The sequence below is a fragment of the Perognathus longimembris genome, chromosome 16, assembly GCF_023159225.1.
Source record: "Perognathus longimembris pacificus isolate PPM17 chromosome 16, ASM2315922v1, whole genome shotgun sequence".
Lineage (NCBI taxonomy): Eukaryota > Metazoa > Chordata > Mammalia > Rodentia > Heteromyidae > Perognathus > Perognathus longimembris.
Window position 1 is genome coordinate 35,908,184 of NC_063176.1, and position 27,128 is coordinate 35,935,311.

At 41.2% G+C, this 27,128-nt stretch overlaps 1 protein-coding gene and 1 pseudogene across 9 annotated transcripts in view; one reads left to right on the forward strand and one right to left on the reverse strand.

Moving 5' to 3' along the window:
• Window positions 1-27,128, forward strand: part of Rbm47 (RNA binding motif protein 47) — a 135,820-nt gene that overhangs the window by 88,736 nt on the left and 19,956 nt on the right. For 6 of the 9 annotated variants that reach the window (XM_048364384.1, XM_048364386.1, XM_048364391.1 and 3 more), the window contains exon 2: window positions 17,975-18,098. In XM_048364384.1, coding sequence (XP_048220341.1) covers window positions 17,975-18,098 — 124 coding nt within the window. Of the gene's footprint in view, window positions 1-143; window positions 1,045-10,772; window positions 11,264-17,974; window positions 18,099-27,128 lie in introns of those variants that run through there. The other 3 variants (XM_048364387.1, XM_048364392.1, XM_048364388.1) reach the window with 3 other exon arrangements.
• On the reverse strand, window positions 20,076-20,695 carry LOC125364738 (annotated as a pseudogene).

The following is a 27,128-nucleotide window of genomic DNA, read 5'->3' on the forward strand; positions in this document are numbered from 1 at the left end:
ATTGGAGATAAGAGTCTCACAGGGACTTTTCTGCCTGGGTTGGCTTCGAACAGTGATGCTCAGATCTCAGCCTCCTGAGTGCCTAGGATTACAGATGTGAGCCACCGGCGTCTGGTCATCCAGCCTTACTGATTGCTGACCCTCTGGCTAGAGCAGCAAATAGCCTTTCCAGTGTCCTATCTATCTCACCAAAGTGGGTCTTTTTTTTCTTTAATTTTAAATTCCTTGGGCTCTTTGTGAGGGGAAAACTTCGCTCTTTGAGCAGTTGCAAGGAACCACGTGTACTAGGGACACAGTGTCTTATTGATATCTTCCTTCTCCATCTTAGAAGAATTAATCATTTCAACCTCACAATATCATTTCTCCTCTGTCACTGCGTTGTCATAATTTGTCATTTCTCTGTCTCCTTCTGGACACAGAATCTGTGTCTGATTTGAGTATACACCCTTTGCTGGTAATGGGAATGCAAAACAAAAAAAAAACCACCTTAACAATTTGTTGGGCAGATTTGACATCATTGTTGGCCCTGGGTTATGAAGTGGGGAGAAGGTTAGTTTGTGAACACCGCTCTTCCCTCACTCCCTAGCTAGCCTTCTTTTCTTTCTGCCTCTTGAGTGTATGTTGGCTATTTCAGTCAGTCATTTGGGACACAGCACTGGTTCCGGCCAGAAGAGTCATGGAGGACGGAGTGAAGAAGGTAAGGAGAGCTCTTACTGGCTGAGACCAAGTAGGGGAGCTAATTAGCCATTGCTCATTGTAGAATGCTTTGATCCCTGGTTCCCCCTTTAGCATACCACAAATGCATGTGAACACACACACACACACTCTCTAAGGGACAGGTCACACAGATGGTGCTAAGTGAACAGAGACCACAGAAAGCTTTTTGTTGGAATGAAATTCCCTGGGAGAATAAGCCATCTATTGGAACATAAAAAGTGTCATGCTGGAACCTTTTCTCTTATTCTACATAGTGAGAGGTTACATATAGTGTTGGATCTCTAATGAAATTGAGGAGGGAACATGAGAAATGACCCTCAAGGCACCCTAAGCAGCATGCCTGAGTTTTATTCCTAGAAAATAATGATGGGGTAGGAGAGGGTTGGGAATATGGCCTAGTGGCAAGAGCACTTACCTCTTATACATGGAGCCCTGGGTTCGATTCCCCAGCACCACATGTATAGAAAACGGCCAGAAGTGGCACTGTGGCTCAAGTGGCAGAGTGCTAGCCTTGAGCAAAAAGAAGCTAGGGACAGTGCTCAGGCCCTGAGTTCAAGCCCCAGGATTGGCCAAAAAAGAAAAGAAAAGAAAAGAAAATAATGATGGGGACTGGGGCTTGATTTTTATATTTCCTTCCCTCCTTCCTTCCCTCCCTCCTTTCTTCCCTCTTTCTTTCCTTCTCTCCTTCCTTTCTTTCTTTTCTTTCTTTCCTTCTTTCTCTCTCTTTAAGGAAGTTGTGTTTAAGTGGTATTGGAGTTTGAACTCAGGCTAATTAAACAATCTACCTCTTGAGCCACACCTCCAGCTTATATTTCTCGGAAATAACAGCTTTATTGGTGTGTAATTAATAAGCCTTTAAGGTCAATTATTTATGTGTGAAACTCAGTGAGTTCTAGTGTTTTCACAGTTGTATAACTGTCATCACAATCACTTACAGAATATTTTTATCACTCCCTCAAAAATCCCCTGTATTGGTTACCAGCCACTTCCCTTTCTCCCTTTCAAAGTTATTTCCAACCAAATCTTCATTATGTGCTTCTTTATATGATTTAAGATTTAGTTTACTCTTTTTCTAGTTTCTTAAATTGTCATTGTAATTTTTTTTTAAATATCAGAACTTGTGCCCTTGCTTAGCTTTTTTCCATTCAAGGATGGCATTCTACCTCTTAAGCCACAGCTCCACTTCTTTTTGCTGGTCAGTTAGAGATAAGCTTACAGACTTTTACAACTAGGTTGGCTTTGCACTTTGATTCTCACATCTCAGCCTCCTGAGTTGCTAGGATTATAGGCGTGAGTTACCAGCATCTGGCAAATTGTCACCACCTTTATGTACAGTCTCCGTCCTGCAAACCCTGCTTATGTGAATGAGCTGAAGTAATACCAAATGAGGACATGTAGGAGATGTTGCAGGCTCTGTCCCTTTGGGGACAGAGAATGATTGGTGCACCGGGCCTTCACTCTGGCAGAGCCTGCAGTGGGTTAGGGTTAGAACATGGGCTCTGGAGCGGGAGCCTCAGTTCCCACATATGTAAAGAAGAAAGATGGTTTCAGTCTGTGAGAATTAGATGAGATAACATGTGATGGGCACACTTAGCTCAGAGTTGGCACAGGAATGGCTAATAGGGATTAGCTTCTCCTTACCTGATGTGTGCCCGGTGTTCAATAGCTGCCAGCAGGAGTATGAGTTCCGTGTGTGTGTGTGTGTGTGTGTGTGTGTGTGTGTGTGTGTCCTGGAGCTTGAACTCAGAATCTGAGCCCTGTCCCTGAGCTTTTTTGCTCAAGGCTACCATTCTACTGCTGTACACAGCTCTATTTCCTGCTTTTTTGGTGGTTAATTGAAGATAAGAGTCTCACAGACTTTTCTGCCTGGGCCTGGCTTCAAACCATCTTCCTCAGATCTCAGGCTCCTGATTGTTAGCTAGGCTAACAGGCATGAGCCACTAGCACCTGGCTTAGTCCCAGTTTCTTTGCCCACATCAGTGACCTCATAGGACACCAGGATGCGCTGCACCTGCATTTGCACCTGCTACAGTGACCCATTTCCAACACCCCTGCATGTTCCTGGCAAATAAGAGCGCTTCTTTTCTCAGGTGAATGTGAGATCTTACTTATTTCATCAGACACTCACACTGTCATGATGGTAGAAAAGAAGCAGGAAATGTATTTTCCTAAACAAATCTGAAATAAGCTGAGGGTAGGAGCATACCATAAATTATGAAAATGGCAGTCACTCACGCGTCCTAATTGAAGACTGCCTGTGCCAGCTCTCTCCAATGGGAGAGAAGCAGTGCCCTTCTGAATCTCCAAGAGAGCTACCATCAGAAGTCCCCTGACTGGAGCTTCTGCACTTGCAGTCTGCTTTCTTATTAGGCTTCTAAAGAACAAGTCTTCAGTATTGATGCCTAAGTGACCTTTCTCAGGGATTTCTCAAAGATTCATGTAATTCCATTGTCATCTTTCAGCCAAGAATGCCATAACATTTATATAAAAGGCATCATAAGCTAGGCACTAGTGGCTCGTGCATGTAATCCAAACTAAGGAGGCTGAGACCTGAGGATCTTGGTTGGAGGCCAGCCTGGGTAGGAAAGTACATGAGGCCATTTCCAACAATTTAACCTCCTAAAATCTGGATGTAGGAGCTGTGGCTCCAGTGATAGTGCAACATCCTTGGGTGAAAAAGCTAAGGGGACAGTGCCCAGGCCCTGAGTTCAAGCCCCAGTAACAGCACGCGCACACACACACACACACACACACACACACACACACACACACACACAAATAGAAGGCATGATGATTCATGCCTGTAATTCCAATACTCCAGAGGCTGAGACAGGAGGATTACAAATCCAAAGCCAACCTGGGCTAAATATAGCAGGACTCTGTCTCAAAAATAGGTAAGTAGATAGATGAATAAGTAAGCCATCTTCGGGTGACTTGTGGCATTTTTCTTTTCTGTGAGAATACAGAGAAGCCCCTGGAGTCCTAGGCCCCTTCTATGGCGGTGATTGCTACATGGGTTTGAGGAATCCAAAAATAAATCCCAAGCACTGGGAGAGGATCAAGGTTATCTAGACACCACAGGAAATAGCAGCAATCAGGGATAGCCAGAGAACTTCAGATTGACTACAATTGCACTGGCTTATTGAGATCAAGCAGTTAAAAATTATGCAGATATGCTATAAATGCCTCTACAGTTGGACAGGATGCAGCGTGCTCTGATGGTCAGGTGGGAAAACCCTTCCTACTTACTTGAATTTCTCAATGGACAGGATTCATAAACCAGTGCTTCTCAGTCTGTTTGATCTGCCATTACTCAGCCCTCACACCAGTTCTTCTGAGGACCCTACACTGAGAAAAAGATCTCGAAACTTCCAGCTAAATCTGTGATTCATCTTAGTGCACAGCACTATAAAAAGCATCCCTGTGGGGCTGGGAATATGGCCTAGTGGTAGAGTGCTTGCCTAGCATGCTTGAAGCCCTGGGTTCAATTTCTCAGCACCACATATATACAAAAAGTCAGAAGTGGCACTGTGGCTCAAGTGGTAGAGTGCTAGCCTTGAGCAAAAAGAAGCCAAGGACAGTGCTCAGGCTCTGAGATCAAGCCCCAGGTCTGGCCAAAAAAAAAAAAAAAACAACATTCCTGTGTCATTTGTACATATTGTCATCCAAGTTGCAGATAAATATCATTTGATATGATCAGAAGCACATAGGCATTGTCATTGTACCTTTCCTTGTGTTCCTCCCCTAAAGGTATCCTCTTTTGCTCTCCATTGTGTGAATACCTACAGTACTGTATAATTTATCATGTCCTGGGTATTTTAGATTTAGCTAACGCATATGAGAGGAAAAATGCGTTGTTTGTCAAAAATGCATCATTTGTCTCTCTGAGCTTGGCTTACCTCACTTAACATGATTTGTTTAGTCACAGTAATTCTTCATAAACAACAACAACAATTCTTATTTCAATAGCTTTTTATATGAGGCAGATTTCATTGTTAAATTTTTACATGATTACAATATGTTCCGATCTCACCTCTCTCTCTACATGATGACTTATGGCTCTAGGTTGCAAGTCAAAAATATTGTACCAACAGTTTAGAGTTCTTGTCAGTAATGATTATGGAGCTAATGATTAAGTTAGTGAATTTCTGTGGTACTGAACAGGAGAAAGAGGTTGAAAGGAAATTCTCTGGGTGTGCTTTATAAGGAATTATCAACTAATTATGCAAGCAAATAGCAACCAAAACAAACTTGGCCATTGGACTTTCACGTGTGTGTGTGCATGTGTATACATGTCTGTGCACATGTATATTTATGTGTATTGGAGATTGACCCTGGAGCCTTGCAAATACTCTTATCATTGAGTCATTTCCCCCAGCTGGTGTGTGTATATATTTTTTTCTTCTTCTTCCTCCTCCTCTTCCTCCTCCTCCTCCTCCTCCTCCTCCTCCTCCTCCTCCTCCTCCTCCTCCTCCTCCTCCTCCTCCTTCTCCTCCTCCTCCTCCTCTTGTTCTCCTCCTCCTCCTCCTCTTGTTCTCCTCCTCCTCCTCTTCTTGTTCTCCTTCTCCTCCTCTTCCTCCTCCTCCTCCTCTTCCTCTTCCTCCTCTTCCTTCTCTCAGTTGTGGGGCTTGAACTCAGGGCCTGTGTGCTGACCCTGAGTCTCTTTGTGCCCAAGGCTAGTGCACTACCACTTGAGCCACAGTGCCACTTTTAGTTTTTGAGTGGTTAAAAAGTCTCAGGGATTTTTCTGACCATGCTGGCTTCAAACCGCAATCCTCAGGTCTCATCTTCCTGAGTAGCTAGGATTACAGGCATGAGCCACCAGCGCCCGGCTTTATATTTCATTTTTCACAGGACTAAATACCCTAAAAGCTCTTCCTGCTTAGCCATTTTGCAAGTCTGACTGCAAATATCAAACACATAATTGCTGATTGTGTAATAAGAAGGAAGGTTGGGCCAAGAAGTATAGCACAGGTGGCAGAGCACGTGCCTAGTTCAACCTGAGTTCAATTCCCAGTACTACCAAAAAGAAAAAAAGAGAAAAATGAAAGAAAGCAGTGCTAGAGTAGAGTAGCTGTCAGGTTGTGTAGAGGAAGATGGATGTCAAGACATGGAACCTTTCTCTTCTAGATAATTCTTTGGGGAGAGCTACAAAGGAAAATCAGCCCTGTTTAGATAAAGAAAGATAGTCTTGGAGATTGTGATTGTGTGGAGTGGGGTGTCTATTAATGCTTTATGTTGCTCTTTATTCACTGTAACAGTATTGGCAGGTCTAGAGCAGCTAAAAAGTTTTAAGATTTTCTTTGCATAATTTCTGTTCCTTTTTTGGGGATGGGGCGCAGTTTAAAGGGTTTTGAACTCAGAACTTCATGCTTGATAGGCAAGTGCTATGCCACTTGAGTCATACCTCTAGTCCTTTTTGCTGTAGTGACTTTTCCGATAGGGACTCACTTTTTGTTAGTGCCAGACTTGGACTGTGACCCTCCTATATCTTGCCTTTTGTGTAGCTACGCCACACCCAGCTTGTTCTTTTGAGAGACAGTCTTGCTGACTTTTTCCCAGGCTGGTTTCAAACTGTAGCACTCCTATCTCTGTATCTCTGTCTTCAAGTACCACAAGTGTGAGCCCTGCCTAATCTCACACTTTTATATAATTTCCTGGGAATATTTATTTTATCTTCTCAAAAATTAAAAACCTTTTTGAGAAAGTGATATAAAATAGGTTGAACAGGTAAATTAAGTTTAAATAAGAACAGAGTCCAAAAATAAATATTTTATCACAATATTTTAGACTTGACATTTTGTCCATTTGTCAAGTCCCTGATACACTTCAATTTTCTGGTTAATGAACATCTTTCCTTCTTTCTTTCTTTTTTTCTTTCTTTCCTTCTTTCTTTGTCTTTCTTTCTTTCTCTTTCTTTCTCTCTCTCTTTCTTTCTTTCTCTCTCTCTCTTTCTTTCTCTTTCTCTTTCTTTCTTTCTTTCTTCCTTCCTTCCTTCCTCCCTCCCTTCCTTCCTTCCTTCCTTCCTTCCTTTCTCTCTCTCTCCCTCTCTCTTTCTTTCTTTCTTTCTTTCTTTCTTTCTTTCTTTCTTTCTTTCTTTCTTTCTTTCTTTCTTTCTTTCTTTTTCTTTCTTTTCCAGTCCTGGGGCTTGAACTCAGGGCCTGGGCACTGTCCCTGAGTTTCTATTGCTCAAGGCTAGCATTCTACCTCTTGAGCCACAGCGCCACTTCTAGCTTTTTCTGTTTATGTGGTACTGAGGAATCGAACCCAGGGCTTCATGCATGCTAGGCAAGCACTCTACCTCTAAGCCACATTCTCAGCCATATATAAGTAATATTTCTTATTAATAGTTTATAAATAGGAATCTTATTGAGGAAAGTTACTGTTTTCAACAAATATACAGAGAAGTATCCAACATATCAGTGGCTCCTCTGACCCTAACTATGGCCTAGACAGCACTGGGTAGTTTCTCTCCAATTGGCTCAGTTTCTTTGACATTGACATATTTATCTCTTTCTAAAGGTGATTAGTACCCCGGTAATGGAGACACACCTCAGTCCAGTTCTTTATTGAATTTCCCCTAATATTTTCTTGGGCAGGGTGTGGGGAAGCGGGTACTAGGATTTGAACTCAGGGCCTCATGCTCACTTGTTTGCTCTGCTGGTCCTCTACTACTTGAGTCCTACTGCCAGCCAGCCCTTAGACTTTCCTAAAGTCTGATAATGAAATAAATCTTTCATCCTAGCCACAGCCATGGTCATTATTTAATCCTTCTTTGCTTGGTGCCTGTTAATACTCCTACGGGGTATCTGAGAAATTAACTGGAAACAAGACACCATGGTGCTTGTGCAGATGGTGAATCTTGCTCTATACCTCATGTCTATTTCAATGCTGGTAGTTAATTTCATAGCCAATGATTGTTTATAGCTTGCTATATGATTTCATTGCCAGTGTTGAATACCTTTTCATGCAGGGACTAGTAACTGCGTGTGTGTACACACGCGCACATGTATACATGCACATGTGCACACCAAGAATTTCTTCCTTATGCTTTAGTCATGCATTAATCTATCAGCAAAAAGTGTTTTGTGGTTTTGGGTTTTTTTTGCTAGTCCTGGGGCTTGAACTCAGGGCCTGGGCACTGTCCCTGAGCCACTTTTACTCAAGGCTAGCACTCTACCACTTGAACCATAGCACAATTTCTAGCTTTTCCTGTTTATGTGGTACTGAGGAATCGAACCCAGGGCTTCATGCATGCTAGGCAAGTGCTCTACCACTAAGCCACATTCCCAGCCCATGTTTTTCCCCCCTAGTGTACATTAGTTGTACAAGGGGTATTCCATGATAACATTTCCACACATGTGTACAAGGTTCCTAAATCAACCACGCCCCCTCCATCATTCTCTCCTACATGCCCCCCTCCTCTCCTAAAATGATTTCAACAGATTTCATTGTTTTAGTCTCTCTCTTTCTCAACAAACTTCCATACCCCAAGTTGCTCTGCACTTTTTTTTTGGGGGGGGGCAGTCCTGGGCCTTGGACTCAGGGCCTGAGCACTGTCCCTGGCTTCCTTTTGCTCAAGGCTAGCACTCTGCCACTTGAGCCACAGCGCCACTTCTGGCCGTTTTCTGTATATGTGGTGCTGGGGAATCGAACCCAGCCTCATGTATACGAGGCAAGCTCTCTTGCCACTAGGCCATATCCCCAGCCCACATGCTCTGCACTTTTTAATGCTTAAAATAGGCCATAAACACAGAATTTTTAAATATAGTATACTCAAGTCCTCTATATTTTAGAGTACTATATTAAAAACTATACTAAATAAAAACAGATTTTTAGGTCCCATTTGGGGTCAAGAGGAATTTAAATTTGTCTAAAATTGGTAGTTTTTCCCATACTGTTCTTAGCCAAGAAGCCACAAATATGGGTAGTTTTAAAAACTAGAATAAAATACAATAAAAAAAACAGCATTGTCTTAGTAGCTAAGGGTTTTTTGTTTGTTTTTGCTATCCTTCCATCAGAATCTAGCAGTCAACTCTCATGTAATATTTAACATGATTACAACCTTAGACTTGTTTTTTATTTTGACCTTTTATTAAATCACTAATATTTTATAGTCACCATTGATGGCTGGAAATTTGGAAATTATTAAGAGCAATAAAGCTGTCTTTCTTTTATAAAATACAGCTAGCTGAATAGATTGAAAGCAGGCTTATGCTTCTGGCCTTTTCACTTCCAATCCCAGTTTATATAATTGAATAAGATATACAGTAACACCTCCACTAAGCTCCAGCTCTAAACGCACACTGGGAACCAAGCACTCAACACACAAACCCTTGGCAGACAAACTAGATCCACATCATGGCAGCAGCCTTCTACAAGAATCAACATGGGTGGACCTAGAGGACATGAAATAATCTAGGCACAAAAAGGAAATCTGGGAAATAGGCAAGTATATATTTGAAACAAGTCATAATGGAAAAGAAGGTAATTTTAAAATTAAAGCAAATATAGACAGTAGTTAAATTCTGGAAGAAAAAAAAAAGAGAGATACAATAACTACTAAGAGGGGCTGGGATGGCCTAGTGGCAAGAGTGCTTGACTCATATACATAAAGCCCTGGGTTCGATTCCTCAGCACCACATATAGAGATAAAAGCCAGAAGTGGCGCTGTGGCTCAAGTGGTAGAGTGCTAGCCTTGAGTAAAAAGAAGCCAGGGACAGTGCTCAGGCCCTGAGTCCATACCCCAGGACTGGCAACAAAAACAAAACAAATAAACTATGTAGAAGGTCCCAGATACCACTTGGCTTTTAGAATCCCTCTCAAAATCTTTCTCTTCTCCCTTGCTTTATGATAAACTCTACCTCCAGAGAGATCTATCTGAAGCTCTATCTCTCAGCTGCTTAAAAGGAGTACTTTTACTGTGCTTAAGTGTATTAGGCTTTCCTGGTCCATTGTTATGTACAGACTGCTTTTTATTGCCATAAAGTATGTTTTACCAACCCTTCTATTCCCTTCCTTTGGCCCTTTTTTCCTACTTCTTACCAGTAAGTTAATGTCCAGTTCCAAATTGATAATAAGTAAAATAAAATGAAGTTTGGTCTGGGAATATGGCCTAATGGTAGAGTGCTTGCCTCACATACATGAAGCCCTGGGTTCGATTCCTCAGCACCATATATATAGAAAAAGCCGGAAGTGGCGCTGTGGCTCAAGTGGTAGATTGCTAGCCTTGAGCAAAAAGAAGCCAGGGACAGTGCTCAGGCCCTGAGGTCAAGCCCCAGGACTGGCAAATAAATAAATAAATAATGAAGGCTTAGTTCATAATTTTTACCTATGTATCTTTTTTATAAACATTGTTGGTAATAGGAAAAAAAAAACCCTGAAACTCAATCCAAGTTACCTACTCCAGATACAGTAAACAGAGGGGGAAAAAAAGGTAACATTTGCTAAAAAAATGTAATGTTTCTAAGCAATCATACTAATTTCTCGTTTTTTAGAATTCTTTTGTTGTTGTTATTTTAATTTTTTAATTAGTTGTACAAAGGAAGTGGTGTTTCACAAAGCAGGTTATGAATACAATGCATCCTTGATCAGTCTCAACCCCTTTAACTTTCTCTCAGCGTTTTTGTTTTTGAGACAGGATCTCACTATGTAGCTCAGGCCTCACATTAGTGATTCTTCTGCCCAAGCCTCCTGAGTTCTGGGATTAGAGACATACACCAACACACTTAGCTTCACAGTAACAATTTGCAGGTACTAGGATATGAGCTTAGGGCTTCATACTTATAAGACAGGTGCTCTACCATGACTTGAGTCATGCCCTAAGCCCTGTTGTAACATTATGTGCACTTTTGTGTATAGATGCCAGTTTTGGGGCTTAAACTCAGGTCCTGGGTTCTTGTTGTTTTTTTTTTTTTTTTTTCTCTACCACTTGAGACGCAGCTTTACTTTGGCTTTTTGGTTGTTAATTGGAGATGAGAGTCTCACGGATTTTCTGCCTGTGCTGGCTTTGAACCTCAATCCTCAGATCTCAGCCTCCTGAGTAGCTAAGATTACAGGCAATTTTTTTTTCTTAGCCTTTACATGCATTTATTTACTTAATGTGCGCAACACCTTTATCTGCATTAAGTAATTCCACATGAACTTATATGGCTCTAGGAAAGCAGATTTAAGCAAGCATTGGTTTTTCTTTTGGTCATTCTTGTAGTTTGAATAAAATATTTGAGTTAAATTTCCTTCTCTTGAAATGCTAGAACTTTTGTTTTCTTGGGTCTTCAATTCCATTTGTCGACAATGTTTCATGACTTTTCATATTGTGTTGAGCCATTCCCCTCTTTCTGAACCATCTACTGGAGCTTATTCTAGGTGTTCTTAGCAAATGATTCCCAAGGCATTTAAATGGCCCGAGCCCATTGACCAATGAGGAGACAGGTGCCATATATGACAGGGTTCCGCCCATCCCAGATCCGGGCTCAGGAGCAAAGGTTGCCTGAGCAAGGCTGTTGTTCCTTTAAGCTTGCTGCGTCCAGGCCTCAAGACTGGAAAGGTAGGGGAAGCCTTATTTATTTCAATTGAGGAGTGAAGGAGGTGGTTGTGTTTGGTTAAAGCAACTTGGATCAGACCAAACAAGTAGTGGTCTGTTTTGTTTGTTAAATTGGAAGGGGGTGGGGAGGGAATAACTTCAGAATTCTTCAGTTATGGACAGACTTTTCAAGTAATCAGTTCAGCTTTTTGTTTTATACCCTTAAAATCTAGATTCATCACAAGTGTCTTTTTTTTTTTTTAATTTGAACTCTGGGCCTAGAAACACAAATTATCAATAATATCCTTATTTGTTTTCCAAAGTCATTTCCTAGCCAGTCTTTAAGGAAGAAAGTGGAGAAATTAATGGAATTAGCATTACGATACTTATTATATAAAAGTAAATGATATTGATACTTATTGGAGAAAAGTTCTAGTATAAAGAAACCTATAAATATTTTTCTCAAAATTAATAGTTAATTATATTTGGGAAACAAAATTATTTAACATTTGGTTATGTTCTTTAAAGACTATCTAAAATTAATTTCGTTTTCATTAAATATAGTAGTTTACCTATATTTTATATGCTTTTGTTCTAATATTAACTGAAAGAATCAAAGGAGTAGAATGTTTCTATAACGTAGAAATGAAACTATTTGAATAACATTCAAAGAAGAGCAAATCATAAAAGAAAAAAGCTGCTTGCCCCAAATTTGTTTTTAGCATGAACTAATGCTGTGATACAATTTATATGAGAGAAACTTAGAATTATGCTTATTTATTAGCTCATACTATTGTCCTGTGCATATTATTATACTTACTAATGGACTATATTATTAGTATTAGAAGACAAATTTGGGGTTGGAGAAAAGCATAGCTGATGTTTCATGATTGTGTTTTTCTAAAAATAACTGAAAACATACTTGTATTTTATTAGAGAATGCATTTATTATATTTATAACAGACTAGAGCCTATATTATTCTAAATGTACCAAATGAGAAATGGTACCATTTGATAAACAAGTTTCTATTTAGTTTTTAGTTCAGTCTTGTCTAATTTGTAAGGAGGAATTTTAATGTAGACAGCATTAATAAAGTAAATGATCAGCCATTTTAGTTACAGTATGTCAGCTTCCTTTTTCTTATTTTCTTATTTGTCTTTGAAAAACATTTGCATCCTGAGATTTTTCTTGGATTTCTTCAGCCTCTACTGCTGAGCTTGCTGGCCTGGAGTCACTTGTTCCCATTCACTTTGGGAGGAACCTTGGCTCTGGGATTGACCAAGTCATTGTTAACTATTTGCCTGGCTTCAGAGATTTCTAGCTAACCATCTTTTCCTGAGCAACTAGATGCTATTTCTCAATTCCAAGCTGAGGTTCAAAGGTCTCCACAAACCTCACAGATCAGAGGTCAGGCCCGAATTGCTGCAATTTGTAGTTGAATTCTGCCTACCCGACAGAATTTCACAGCTCTGATGACTGCTCTCTTCCCCTGGTGTACACGGGCCGGGCTGGGTGCCGAACAGAGTCATTTGTCCAAACCACCCTTCTGCACCAGGGTTTAATCAGTAACCAGCCCAGTGCCTTAGGTTTCACTGGTACAAGGTGCATATTATAAAAAGGGTCAAATGGCGGTACACAGGATGGTGGGGGATGGAAAGGGAAATCTCCTAACTACCACCAGTGAAGCATACACAAAGATTCAGTAGTGTGTGACTATTTTAAAAATAGTATTTCCATGGTGTGAATTTTAGGATGGGTGGGGTGTTTTTTGTTTTTGTTTTTTGAAAATGACAACTTTGTTAACTGTTAACAAGAAAGCACTGATAGATCGAGCAGTGGGGAAGTAAAATTACTTATTTCATGAAGTCTGAAAAACTTTGCATGGTGGTGTTTTAAGGATCTAGAAAACATTGTCGGGCACTGGTGGCTCGTGCCTATAATTGTTAGCTACTTGCCATGCTGAGATCTAAGGATTGCAGTTTGAAGCCAATCTAGGCAGGAAAGTGTGTGAGACTCTTATCTTCAATTAGCCACCAAAAGGCTGGAAGTGGAGCTGTGGCTCAACTGGTAGCGCATCAGGTATGAAGAAGAAAGCTAAGGGACAATACCTAGACCTTGAGTTCAAGCCCCAGTAATGGCACACACTCAAAAAAAAAAAAATAATAACAAAGAATCTAAGGAACAAGTTAGAATACTAGATATTTCTTTTTCTCCTTTTATTCTTTTTAATTTGAGTTCTTTACCCAATGAGCCACCCCTCCTAACCCCCAAAGCAGGCATTTCTGAGCCTGTGATATTTATGAGAATCTGACATGCTGTGCTCTTCACCCCTAAAGTTAAACTCCTTAGTTAAACTCTTTAGTTTTAATCCAGTTTTGAGGATATCTTTGATTGTGTCCTTTGGGTTCTTGAAAACAATTGTTGGATAGTGGATCTTGATGATTCCTGGTTTGCTGTTTCCTCCTGAGACAATTGATTTAGCAAGAGGAGGTTATTTTGGCTAACTGCTTTGAGCCCATGGTGAGGGAGCACTTCATGGTGGGGGTGTGCATGGCGGAGTAAAGCCACTCCCCTCACGACCAGAACAGGAGAGAAAGAGGCAGGGTTTGAGGTCTCACTGTCCTTTTCAGGACAGACTTTCAGTGACCTAAGACCTTGTCCAAGGTTCCACCTCTTAAAGATCCCACTACTTCCCAGTGGGGGTACAGGCTGGGGACTAGGCCTTTCACACATGGACCTTTGGGGAGACATTTCAGGTCCAAACTATAGCAATTTGTTATCTTCTTATGTCCACACATTTGAGTTTCCCACCTTCCCAATTTGGTACTCAGAAGCAATTGGATTCTCTTCCATAGGGTGAAGCCCTGCAGAGCCCAGACTCTGTTCTCTGACCTCCTGATCTGAACTGGCCACATTCAGCTAAGGGACCTTAGCAATTGGGCAGCCTTGCTGTGCTTCGGTTCTCTCAGCTCCAGAGTAGACTTACAGAATTTTTGCTTCATGGGTTGTAATTAGTCATTAAATATGTTGATGAAGTCTGTGGAGTTCTCTGCACTGCACCAGGTATACAGTAAGCATCCAAGGACTGTTCTTGTTTCCATTATTAATGCTTCTGGTGCTTGGTGTCTTAGCCTAGCCTAGCCCATATGCCACTCAGCTTGGCCACACTTGGTCCTTGCTCTGTTTATTTCAGGAAGGAACAAATACTTCCTTCGATAGGGTGAGTTGGGAACCTTGCAGGTTGCATTTCTTCTGAAAGGAGAGGGAAGTAGACTTTAAAATCCCTTCTTCAGCCTTGTACTCCTTTAGATTCGCTTTCTTTCTTGGGATTTCCATATTTTTTGTTTTTGTTTTTGTTTTCGGCCAGTCCTGGGGCTTGAACTCAAGTCCTAAGCACTGTCCCTGGCTTCTTTTTGCTCAAGGCTAGCACTCTGCCAACCTGAGCCACAGCACCACTTCTGGCCTTTTCTATATATGTGGTGCTGAGGAATCGAACCCAGGGCTTCATGTATATGAGGCAAGCACTCTTGCCACTAGGCCATATTCCCAGCCAAGATTCTCTTTCTTTCTTAGATGAGTTGCTGTTACATGAGAGAATCTATTAAAGAAGACAAAGCTAAGCTGTCTGGCATTCTTTGAGAGTTGTTTTCATGCAGACTAACAGTTGGAGCTTTCAAAAAATCATACATGATATTTTACAAGTGGGCTAAATTCTATCCCTGATGTACATCGCAAGTGCCAGAAATGATGGAAGTGATTTTTCATTCCATTTCTTTGTTCCTCTGACACGTAACAGAACTTTTGAATAAAAATATGATTTAAACTCCCAATGACAACATAAAAAAAGTCAGTGCCCGGCCTTACAACAATGCTTCTTCTTAATTAAACAATGGAGCACCTGCTGCATGGGCTAGGCTTGGGCTTCAGGTATTGGGGTTAGAGTTGTGCAATGGAGCTGTATGAAACTGCCAGCATTCTGCCATGTGTGTCCCTCAATAATGGCAGTTTTGTGTGGCTCAGCCCTGTGCAAGGATAAGCTCTGTGTGGAATTAAGATATTTTAGGGCTTCGGGCATGGTCCCCTAAAAGGAGTGAAGTTTCAGACTGAGCTGGGCTCAGGTGGCTCATGCCTGTACTCCTAGCTAATCAGGAGGCTGCGATATAAGGATCCTGGTTCAAAGCCAACCATAATAGAAAAGTCCTTGAGATTCTTATTTCCAATCAACCACCAAAAAGCCAGAAGCACAGCTGTGGCTCAAGTGGTAGAACAAAGCCCTGAGTTAAAAAATAAATAAATAAGGGATAGCACCCAGGCCCTGAATTCAAGCCACAAAAGAGAAGGAAAAGAAAAAAAAAATTTAACTTTATTCTGAGACTGTAGGAAGGGAGTGTAAAGGATTGGGCAGGATGGCAAGCTGATCAAATTGGCCTTCAGTGAGAACCCACTTGATTGCAGTGGGCAGGAACAACAAGGGGGAGGCCAGGCAGACTGCCACTGTCCCGCCAGGAGCTGTTGGCTGGCAGCTTACAGGATGCTTCAAATGCACTATTCTTCATTCTTGATGCAAAAATACAGACTATTGTTCTGCTTATTGTAGCTTTTCCTTCCAAGATCTTCAAAAGTTTTTTCGTTTGAACTTCAGACTCCATGGCAAAGCCAGAGTTCAAACCCCAGGACCAACACACACACACACACACACACACACACACACACACACACACACACACACAACTGAATTAGAACTGTACTTCTTAGACTGGAACTCAAGGCCACCGAACATTGTCAGGAGAAATGACATATGCCTTACTAGTTTTGTTGTTGTTGTTTATTTTTTTTTTTGTCAGTTGTGGGGCTTGAACTCTGCCTGGGAGCTGTCCCTGAGCTCTTCAGCTCAAGGCTAGCGCTCTATCAGTTGAGCCACAGTGCCACTTCTGGTTTTCTGAGTGGCCTATTGGAGATCAGTATCATGGACTTTCCTACCGGATTGTCCTGCCTGCGCTGTCTTTGAACCATAATCCTCAGATCTCAGCCTCCTGAGTAGCTAGGGTTACAGGCATGAGCCACCGGCACATGGTGCCATATGAGTTTTGCTTGAGGATTTTTGTGACAATTCATACAACAGTATTAATTTTTTTAATGAAATGTATTCTATTTGGAGCCATTCTTTTAAAAATTAAGAATTGTCTAGGAATACACAATTGAAAGTGGTTCCCACTTTGAGGAAGTTTCTATGTTGTTTAAATATTCACAAGAGTGCCCCTCAGTAATTCATCTCCCATTGTTACAGTGCAGTGCAGAAATCCACAATGCACTGCCTAGTGTTTAGATGTTGACTGTTCCATTCCATAGAGAGAAGCTTAAAATTCTGCCCAAATAATATATGCCAAGAAATAATGCTGGCACTCCTTCAACCAGGTCTTGTTCTGTTGATTTTTTTTTTATTTAGGTAAAATTTTAACAGAAGAACAGATGCTAAAACTAAAAAGTAATATAAGAACAGCAACAGGGTTGGGAATGTGGCTTAGTGGTAGAGTGCTTGCCTTGAGTTTGACGCCTTAGCACCACATACACAGAAAAAGCCGGAAGTGGCAGTATGGCTCAAGTGGTAGAGTGCTAGCTTTGAGCAAAAAGAAGCCAGGGACAGTGCTCAGGCCTGAGTTCAACCTGGACTGGCAAAAAAAAAAAAAAAAAAAAAAGGTTGAAAACGAGTAACTCCTTTCATTGGTAAGGAAGGATAAAACTACAGCTCATAGAAGTGAACGGATTTGCTCAAACACATGGAATGTGGCATGGCTGAGTTAGAATTAAAAACTTTAGTCTTCTAGTGGACTGTGTAGTGCTGTCTTCCCTGAGCCATATTGGATCTTAAAAATTTGGACACACAAGGTATTTGTAGCTTCAGATGCTTGGTGAGAACATTAGTTTGTTGGGTGGATTTGGTTTCTGCTCTTAAAAATTTATTTTAATGCTTTCAACTTGAAATTCTCTTCATTTGAGTATTTTCTATATCTATGACTTTTACAATTATGCTAGCACCTCAAGTTTTCCTTGTTGTTTTGTTTGTTGTTGTGGTTGTGGGGCTTGAACTCTGGGCCTGGGGGCTATCCCTGAGCTTTTCAGCTCAAGGCTAGTGCTCTACCACTTTGAACCACAGCACCACTTCCTTGTGTTTTTGTTGTTGTCGTTGCCAATCCTGGGGCTTGAACTTTTTTGGTGCTTAATTGGAGGTAAGAATTTCAAGTCTTTCCTGCCTGGGCTGGCTTCAAATTGTCATCCTCAGATCTCAGCTTCCTGAATAGCTAGGATTACAGGTGTGAGCCTCTGGTGCCCTATTCAAGTAGTATTTTTCATACATGTCTTCCTAAAAAGCATCCTCAAAAGAATCTTGACCATGCATTTTAGGACAGAATAGTAAGTCATAATTGCTCTAAAGGGAAAAATACATAAAGTGGAAGAAATTGGTCATTTTCGTGTCACTTTTCCCCATTTCTTCAAGGAGAAGTTAGAGTTACATTTCTTGGACTGTAGAGAACATTATTGGAATATTGATAGGTTATATTCTTTTTTTAAAAATTTAAAATTGTTATTATAAAAGGTGATGTACAGAGGGGTTACAGTTGCTGGTCTCTTCTGAAGAGAGTGCTTCCCCTAATTTCTAGTGTACATGAAATTTATATTGAAATAAAAAACATTTTATAGCATTTGCTTTTTACTTTTTTTTTTCAACCCTTTAGGATTTGCTTCAAAGAACACTGAAAAAAGTGAGCAAAGAAATCCCAAGCAAGCTGCCTGAAAACCCCCTTCATAACCTGTTTCACATCTTACAAGGAACTAGATCGGTTGAATTGTTAGTTTGGGGTAAGTAGACCTCCTGAAATTTTTTTCTTGTCTACTTACTAAGTAAGAAAATAATTGTTCCTTCCCAGCAACCAGGATATTTGCTGCTTAGACACTGTGTACCTAGTGTGTATTTAGGTGGTGACAGTAGTGTATTATTCGCCATAATGAGTCACCTTGAAACCACAATATAAATTTTTTTACACCTCACATTTTTGTGGCCTAAGAGGAAACAACTGCTCCTGTATACCTTTGTGAACACCCCTTTGTGAACACCCCAGGAAGGAAGAGTCAGAAAGAACTTGGGTTGCTTACATCCCCCTAAAAAGAAGTCACCAGTATTTCACCTGAACTGGCATAGGACATGAGGCAGGGTCTGGGTGAGCTAGCCTAGGACTCTGTGACTTTTGAGCCATTCCTCATTTCCTCTATATCAGTCTCCTCCCTGTAAAGTAGAAGGAACTGGGCTGAGAATGTGGCTTAGTGGCAGAGTCCTTGCCTAGCATGCAAAAAGCTCTGGGTTCGATTCCTCAGCACCACATACACAGAAAAGGCCAGAAATGGCGCTGTGGATCAAGAGGTAGAGTGCTAGCCTTGGGCAAAAGAAGCTCGGGGCCAGTGCCCAGGCCCTGAGTTCAAGCCCCAGGACTGGCAATAAAAAAACAAACAATAAATAAAGTAGAAGGAGCTGTCCTATCAGACACTCCAGTTCATGACAGACACACAAGAAGGGAGGACCAAGAGGGACCTGAGGGACACAGAGGTTCTGACAAGCTCATGCTGTACCTGGAGCACCTGCCTCAGGTGAGATACAACCTCAGCCCTCACCCAGCTCCAGAAAATGGACACCATGGAGCCTCCTTCTGCTTCTTTGTGCTTGTTTCGCTCGATAGCCACCACTCATAGCAAAAGAAATCTGTTCCTTTCATTTCCTTTGGCTTTGCATTTACTCTGTTAAATTCTTCAGGAACTCGGAGAACTAACTTTTCTTCTGGTGAAATGTTTTCTACTTTCTTCTTCTTCCTCCTGTTCCTCCTGTTCCTCCTGTTCCTCCTGTTCCTCCTCCTCCTCCTCCTCCTCCTCCTCCTCCTCCTCCTCCTCCTCCTCCTCCTCCTCCTCCTCCTCCTCCTCCTCTTCCTCCTCCTCCTCCTCCTCCTCCTACTCCTCTTCCTCCTCCTCCTCCTCCTCCTCCTCTTCCTCCTCCTCCTCCTCCTCCTCCTCCTCCTCCTCCTCCTCCTCCTTCTTCTTCTTCCTCTTCTTCTTCCTCCTCTTTCTCCTCCTCATCTTCTTCTTTGCCAGTCCTGGGGCTTGAACTCAGGGCCTGAGCACTGTCCCTGGCTTATTTTTCCTCAAGGCTAGCACTCTGCCTCTTGAGCCACAGTGCCACTTCCAGCCTTTTCTGTATATGTTGTGCTGAGGAATTGATCCCAGGGCTTCATGCATGGAAGGTAAGCCCCTTCTTCTTCTTTTCTTTCTTCCTCTTTTTTAAATATCACCTGCCCTCCTTTATTTTATGCTAGTACTGGGTTTTGAAATCAGGGCTTCTCATTCTTGCTTATCTTTTTTTGCTCAAGTCTGGTGCTCTACCATTGGAGCCACACTTCTACTTCTCACCTTTGCTGCTTAATTGGAGATAAGACTCTTTTGGATTTCTCATCTTTCAAAGTACAAGCCTCAGATCTCAGATCACAGTAGATAGGATTACAGGTGTGAGCCACTAGCAGTTGTTATAATTTTCTTTCTTTCTTTCTTTTTTGTTTTCTTTTTTAGTAGAAAGGGGGTTACATAAGTCATGTAAAGAGTACATTTCTTCTTGAACAATGTCATCCCTCCCCTTGCTCTGTCCCAGTTTTTCTCTGGCGTCCCCACCCACAAGTTGTATAGTTCATTTTCAATCTAGTGTCCAGTGAGTACCACTGCTGCATTTGTTCACCACCCTTTAATGTTTCTCTTATAAAAGAAAAAAAATGTAAAAAGTCTAGCAAATCTTTTTTTTTAATGATAACATTCATTTATTTGCATTTTTATGCTAAACTTATTCCCGTGCCATAAGTTTTTGTTTCTTCAGTTTCTTCTGGGATACCTTTTTCTTCTGTGTAACTTCCTCTTCTGGTTTAGGAACAATCTGTTCCTTTTCAGTAAGGATCATCTCAGTGTGCCAGAGAGAGCTCATGTGTGGGTTAATCCTCCCATGGGCTCTGTAAGCTCGTAGGTGCATCTTGGGGTGCTTTGTTCACCTGGATGTGTTCAATGCCCAGGGAGTCTACATCTAAACCCTTCAGTTCAGCATTACTCTCTGCATTTTTAAGCATGTGCAGCAGAAATTCAGCACTCTTTTTGGGCCACCGACCCTGTGTTCAGCCCCACTGTTTGGCCTGGGCACACCTGCCAACTCCACCATTGTAATGCGGGAAGGGCACACATTGCTTCTTTAAAGTGACATCTTTCAAGTATTTGGTAGTTTTTTGGATATGCATACCCTTGATGGCCTGGGCTGCTTCTCTGGTGTTCTTAAAGTGAACACGAAGATTCGAACCTCTTGACTTGCATGATTTTGTGGGGTTTTCTGGGTCTAGAGAGTAGCAAACCATTTTCATAGGTCCCCTCAGGCTGCTTACAGAAAGAGTAACAAATCTTGAAGAATATAAAATTAGCCATACTTTGGTAATCCATTGCTAACTACAATGAACATTATGGTATTTTGTGATACTAGCAATGGACCGTAGAGCCTCATGCATACTAAGTAAGTGCTTTACCACTAGAACCATGTCCCCAGCTCTACTCCTATTTTGTTGATTGGTTTGTTTAATTTTTCTACATTTCTTTAAATATTACTTAGCAAAAGTTAGTATAATGGAGGATTAACTTTTCTACCTATCTTTAAATATTACTTAGCAAAGTTAATATACTAGAGAATATTAAATAGGTAATTTAAGCCTTTGGCTAGGCCATAATTTATTAACTATTTCTATACTGTTGGATATTTATCACATTATATGTAGATATATTCTATTATGTTCATTGCATTACATAATAAATACCACTGTAGTGAACATACTCTGATATAAATCTCTACAGTGTCTTGATTTATACATTTCTATATCTGTAACTATTGGGCTAATGGGAATGAACTATTTAATGATGTTAGATCTTGGAGCAATGGAGACACTTTTTGACAGTTTTTATTTTTCACACTGTTATTAAAAGGTCTCACTTTTTAACACATTGACCGTGTTGTCTTTTCCCTTTGAATTGTACACCTAAAGATAAAAAAACTACATAAACCAGAAGAAAATAGAAACTTTTCCTGATCTCATTTCCATTTACCCTTGAAAAATCTATATTCCTTCCTGTTTGTATTCCATATATTAGCTTGCTTAATTTCCTCAACTTGTGATAGAGGAAGTAAAAACATGACTGGAATGGATTGGATCATTTTATCTATTTTCAGGTGTTCAGTCAGTGGTATTATGTGCATTTACATTTTGATCTTTGATCTAGTTAGTTATTTTTGTACAGAGAGTAAGTTTAGGGCCCAAATTCTTTTTAAAGATATACTTTTCAATCCCACCAAGACTCAGTAAAGGCATTTGTCAGTCAGCTTAAACAAATGACATCAGTGTTCCTACTTGACACTCATCTGCCTTCTTGGACTTAGATGCTTAGGCAGAAAAATGAGATAAAGCTGATTGAAGAATTCAGGGCTCATATTACCAGATAAGAGCAGTGGTAGAGATATAGACATGTTTGATGAAACCTCCAACAAAAGAAGACCCAAGAAGAAAGAAGTGTATGCACAGACACGTGTGTGTGTGCATTATGTAGACATTTGATGGAGAAAGGTCACCCTAAATGTGGTTGGGAACAGAGCTGTCAGTAAACACATCATTTGTACAAAAATAAAGTACTCTTCAGGCTATTTCAGAAACACAAAACTATCTTAGCATCAATTATGTGAGCAAAACTATTTCCAAAACAGTTGTAGTTCTTTGTGGACATAATCTAGATGTGCGTCTATGAAACGTGAAGGTCTGTTTAGGGCTCCCCTACGGAATCTGGAGAGAGGAGAAGAGATAGCAGGCCATCTGTCAGCTTCCCCAGCAGGCCACACAGATCTGCCCTGAGCTGGCCGCCCTCTGATGAAGTGTGTGGCGTGGGCGGGGGTGGGGGGTTCCAGAATGCTGCATAAGATTCTCTGCACAAACTAGATTCTCAACTAGACTTTCAACATGAAAGTGCTTCACATTGGTTTTGTAGGTATCCAAATTCCAAATAAGTTAGTGTTAAAACCTATTATGACTCTGTTTTCAGGACCTAGGAGAGGCCAACTATGACCTGACCCAGCCCTGTCCTGGTTCTCATAGGGACTGATTTACAAGCCATAAACCACGTTGACAGCCTTAAGTGCCTGTTTTCTCTTTGCTCTAAAAGCAAGAAAAGAGAAAATAAGTGAAGCAATTACATTTCCTAATATAGGATGGGATAAAATAGGACGTACTTTTTAAAAATAATAATTTGTAAGACTAATACACATTTCCCTTGGAGATCTCAAGTTATATCACCCTTTATTGGCTCAAACATTATCCTATGTGAGACTAGGAATAAATTATTAGCTCAAATTAGGGATGTTTTTACTGGCATGTTAGTTTTTCAACTGAAATATTAACTCCAAGTGCACACAGGGAAAGGACAGAGTACAGGAACCATGAACAGCAATTAAACTCCAGTAATACTTCCAGAAGCTTAACATACCTGGAAATCATGTTTGCAGACACTTTGATATCTCATTGTAAATACTCTAGCTTCCATATAACTCTGGACATATCTTTTCTGTTATTTTCATCCTTAATTGAAGTGCCTATTTTTATGAATTCTGCTTCCTAGATAGTTGGCATTTCTAACTTTAACTGACTAGTTCAGTTGGGAAAATCTGGTTTTCCTTAGCTTCCCTCTCTTTGCATTTTCTCCTCCTCCTAATACATGTTCTTTCCTCAGAAGTAAGTAGTATATGTTTATACCAACAGCTGTCAAGCCCACCTCAATTTTACTTATATAAATATTTAGCATTTGGATAATTTTTCATTGCCAAATGTTCTTCTCTTTCCCAGTATTAAATCATGTAGTATCACATTAGCAAGTGTTTTGATAGGGTTTTTTTCCTCTGAATTTATTTAAACAAAGATTGAAGCAAGCATCTAATCAACTAATTGCTTTCTTGAATTACACTTACTTTGAGGTAGTTCATAAAGAACACAATTACATTTGGGACTGGAGACATTGAGAATATGAAAGAGATAAAAAAAACATTCAGGGCTGGGGATATAGCCTAGTGGCAAGAGTGCCTGCCTCGGATACACGAGGCCCTAGGTGCGATTCCCCAGCACCACATATACAGAAAACGGCCAGAAGCGGCGCTGTGGCTCAAGTGGCAGAGTGCTAGCCTTGAGCGGGAAGAAGCCAGGGACAGTGCTCAGGCCCTGAGTCCAAGGCCCAGGACTGGCAAAAAAAAAAAAAAAAAAAAAAACATTCACAAGAAAACAAGGAATGGAGGATGAGGAGAAGAGATGAGGAGGAAACATCTATATGACTGTCACTATTGGACAAAAAAACTGGGATTTCATGTTGGATACATGTGAAATCACACAAAATTTGTGAGCTACAGTATATAGCTAGTATATCAACTTGTGACCTACTTCTCATTAAATAAACTCTCTCTCTCTCTGCCTGGTGGAACATTGCCTGTGGGAAAGCAGATCCATATCAGATAGGGGGAAATGTAACCCCAACGCCAGCTCCCACCCCATCTTTTCCTATTGTCTTCCAGTTTTCTCCCACAAAATATTTTTTCTCACAACTCTATCATGAAATGGTTATAGTATTTGAAAATAGTTTTAACTTCAGAAATATCCCACATTCAATTTACAGAAGGTACCCATGGCTTATTCAGTGGTCAAGGAAGTGGTACTTGACGATAATGGTGACTTGAGATGCTGACCAGTGAAATACAAGGTCATTGGCATTGAACAAGATGCCCCAGTGGTAGATCTTGTAACTGGAATGACTGATGCTAACCAAATAAAACCAAAAGGTCACACCTAGATGTGAAGCTAATGGTTGGCTGTCCAGCTATTTCAGAGCCTGCGTATTTCAGGACAGGAGGAGATCTAGGATGTCCTTGGATAACTATGATTGACAAGCTGTTAATATAACTCAAGAGTGGGAGGGAAACAGCTACCTGCCACCAGGGTGACTGCCAGAGCTTACATCCGGGGAGTTCCCATTCTAAATCTCAATTCAAGAAACTTGACAAATGAAAACTCCCCTCTACACATTGGATTTCGAATTGTGAAAAAGACATGGATCTGAATGCACTAGCTTTGGATTATCTGAGTGTGGCTTTGCTTTAAATACGAAATGACTCCATTACCAAATTGAAGTTGAACTAGTGAGTATTGATAGGCAAATTTATTCAATTATAATGATGAAGTCACCATTATCTTTGAGTTTTGTACTAAAATCTCATGCTCCTGTACTTCATTCACATTAACTCTAGTAATATCATGGTCACCATTTTATAGACATTACAACAGAGGCCTAGGAGCATTGAGTGACTAGGTGAGTGTATTTTTTCCCCCTCAGGGGGCAGAGCCAGGATAGGAAGCAAGCAGCTGCCCCCCCCCCCACACACACCCGGGGTATGCAGCCACCCTGCACCTCCTCTTAGGCCCATTTGTCTATTCAGATTTTTGCACTGTGTGATTCCATCTAAGAATTTGATTCCAGGCTGAATGGTGTGGTCCACACCTGTAATCCCAGCTATTTGGGAAGCAGAAGAAAAATCTCAAGTTCAAGGGCAACCCATGTAAATAGTAGGACCCTGGGAGGGAAAAGAAAAGAACAGGGCTGATTGGGTGGGGTAGGGGAATGGAGACTGGGAGCAGACCATACTAGAAGGTTAGGGGGTACGCTTAAAGGGCTTTAAGGAGGGTAAGGTGGGTGAGGGGAGCCAGGAGAATTAGCAGTGAGTGAATGGGGAGTGTGAAGTAGTGGGGAGGAAGTGAGGAGAGGGGAGGGAAGTTATACAGGGTGGATGGAAGGAGGTGGTGAGGGTGAGTGGAGGGAGGACCTGTTCCTGGCAGGCAGGGCGGGTGGGGAGAATGAGGAAGGGGAGGAGGTGAGCTGACGGGTGTGGGGTAGGGAGGGTGAAGGGGATGAGAATGAGGAAGGTAAGTAGGGCGGGGAGAAGAAGGAGGGAGAGGCGGTGAGGAAGACCGAGGTAGACCCAGAGGTTGTGTGGAGTGAGGAGGTGAGATTTGAGGATGGGGCAGGTGAGAGGTGAGGACCCCGGGGTACAAAGGACTAATCTCTTAGCAGATTTACTGTGGGTCTTTTAACTACATCAGTGAGTGTCCATTTTCACTGATACTGGTTTCGTTCTGTCAACTCTGACTACATATAAATCCAAACCCCCTGTGTGTGAGAAGCAAAGGAAGAATGGAGTGGGTTTATTCTGTGCCTTCCTGGAGTTTGAACTCAGGGCCTGAGTACAATCCCTGAGCTTTTTTTGCTAAAGATAGCACTGTACCATTTGAGCCATACCTCCACTTTGTTCACTTCTGGCTCTTTGGTACTTTGTTGGAGATTAGAGGCTCATGGTCTGCTCTTTTCTGGTCCTTTCTGCCACAATCCTCAGATCTCAGCCTTGTGAGTAGGTACAATTACAGGCGTGAACCACTGGCACCCAACTAAAGATTGGGTTTTGTGATCAGATCCATCTATGCCTGAATACTTACCTTGGTCAGAAGGATCATAGTGTCTGAGCCCCATTCTCTTAATCTTTTAAAAAAAAACAAACCAAACATAAATAACCCATGCTTCCGTTCTACACACACACACACACACACACACACACACAATGTTTAGAGAGGGGATAATAGCTGGCATTCACTTAGCCTACAGCCTCTTATTTCTTCTCTCTAGGATCGTGATTGTTACAGCCTTGCTTCTCATTTTGCAGAGGAGACTAATGGGGAATGGAGATGGTAGCTAGCTTGCCAATGTCACCTAGCCACACAATTCAAAGATGGGGAATTGCACTATGCAGTTGGACTGTAGATTCCAGTAATCAAGTCTCAGTTAGAATGATTCATCTCTGCCTTTATAGCCTGAGAGCAAATGGCCATAGCTCAGTTTCAGTAAAGCTTTGTGGAAAATAGCACAAGAGGCCAGTTCAGCCCACCGGCTATAGTTTACTGACTCCCTTCTCCACAGCTCACATTTTTATTTTTTTTCAAATTTTTATTATCAAACTGATGTACAGAGAGGTTACAGTTTCATATGTTAGGCATTGGATACATTTCTTGTACTGTTTGTTACCTTGTACAGCTCACATTTTTAACTTCTACTCCTATACTGTCATAAACCATTAAAAACATAGGCCCATACTAAGAGCTCAAGACATGGATGCATTCACTAATTGGAGAGCTAGCAAAGCACACATTCTAGAAACACTTCTAGAGAGTATTTCTGGGTCATCTCTCTTCTTTAGGGAAAGGTCACCTTTAAGCTATCTGTTCTCCTAGTGCTGTCCTGTTCTTTGCACATATATGAGCATTCTGGCCTCTTTTTCAGAAAACTAGACATATGTCTAGCAGTATCCCCCTCTGAAATTACCTCCTATGTTATATGATGTAATCAGCAAGTAAGTGGAGACTTTCGGGCTGGGGATATGGCCTAGTGGCAAGGGTGCTCGCCTCGTATACATTAGGTCCTAGGTTCAATTCCCCAGCACCACATATACAGAAAATGGCCAGAAGTGGCACTGTGGCTCAAGTGGCAGAGTGCTAGCCTTGAGCGGGAAGAAGCCAGGGACAGTGCTCAGGCCCTGAGTCCAAGGCCCAGGACTGGCCAAAAAAAAAAGTAAATGGAGACTTTATAGAGATGCTTCATAAAGTGGAGTTTGATTTTTATGATTTTTTAATTCATTCCATAATGTTCTTGTAAATAAATGTGCTGTGTTGGCAAAAATATAATAAACAATAGCATAGTGAG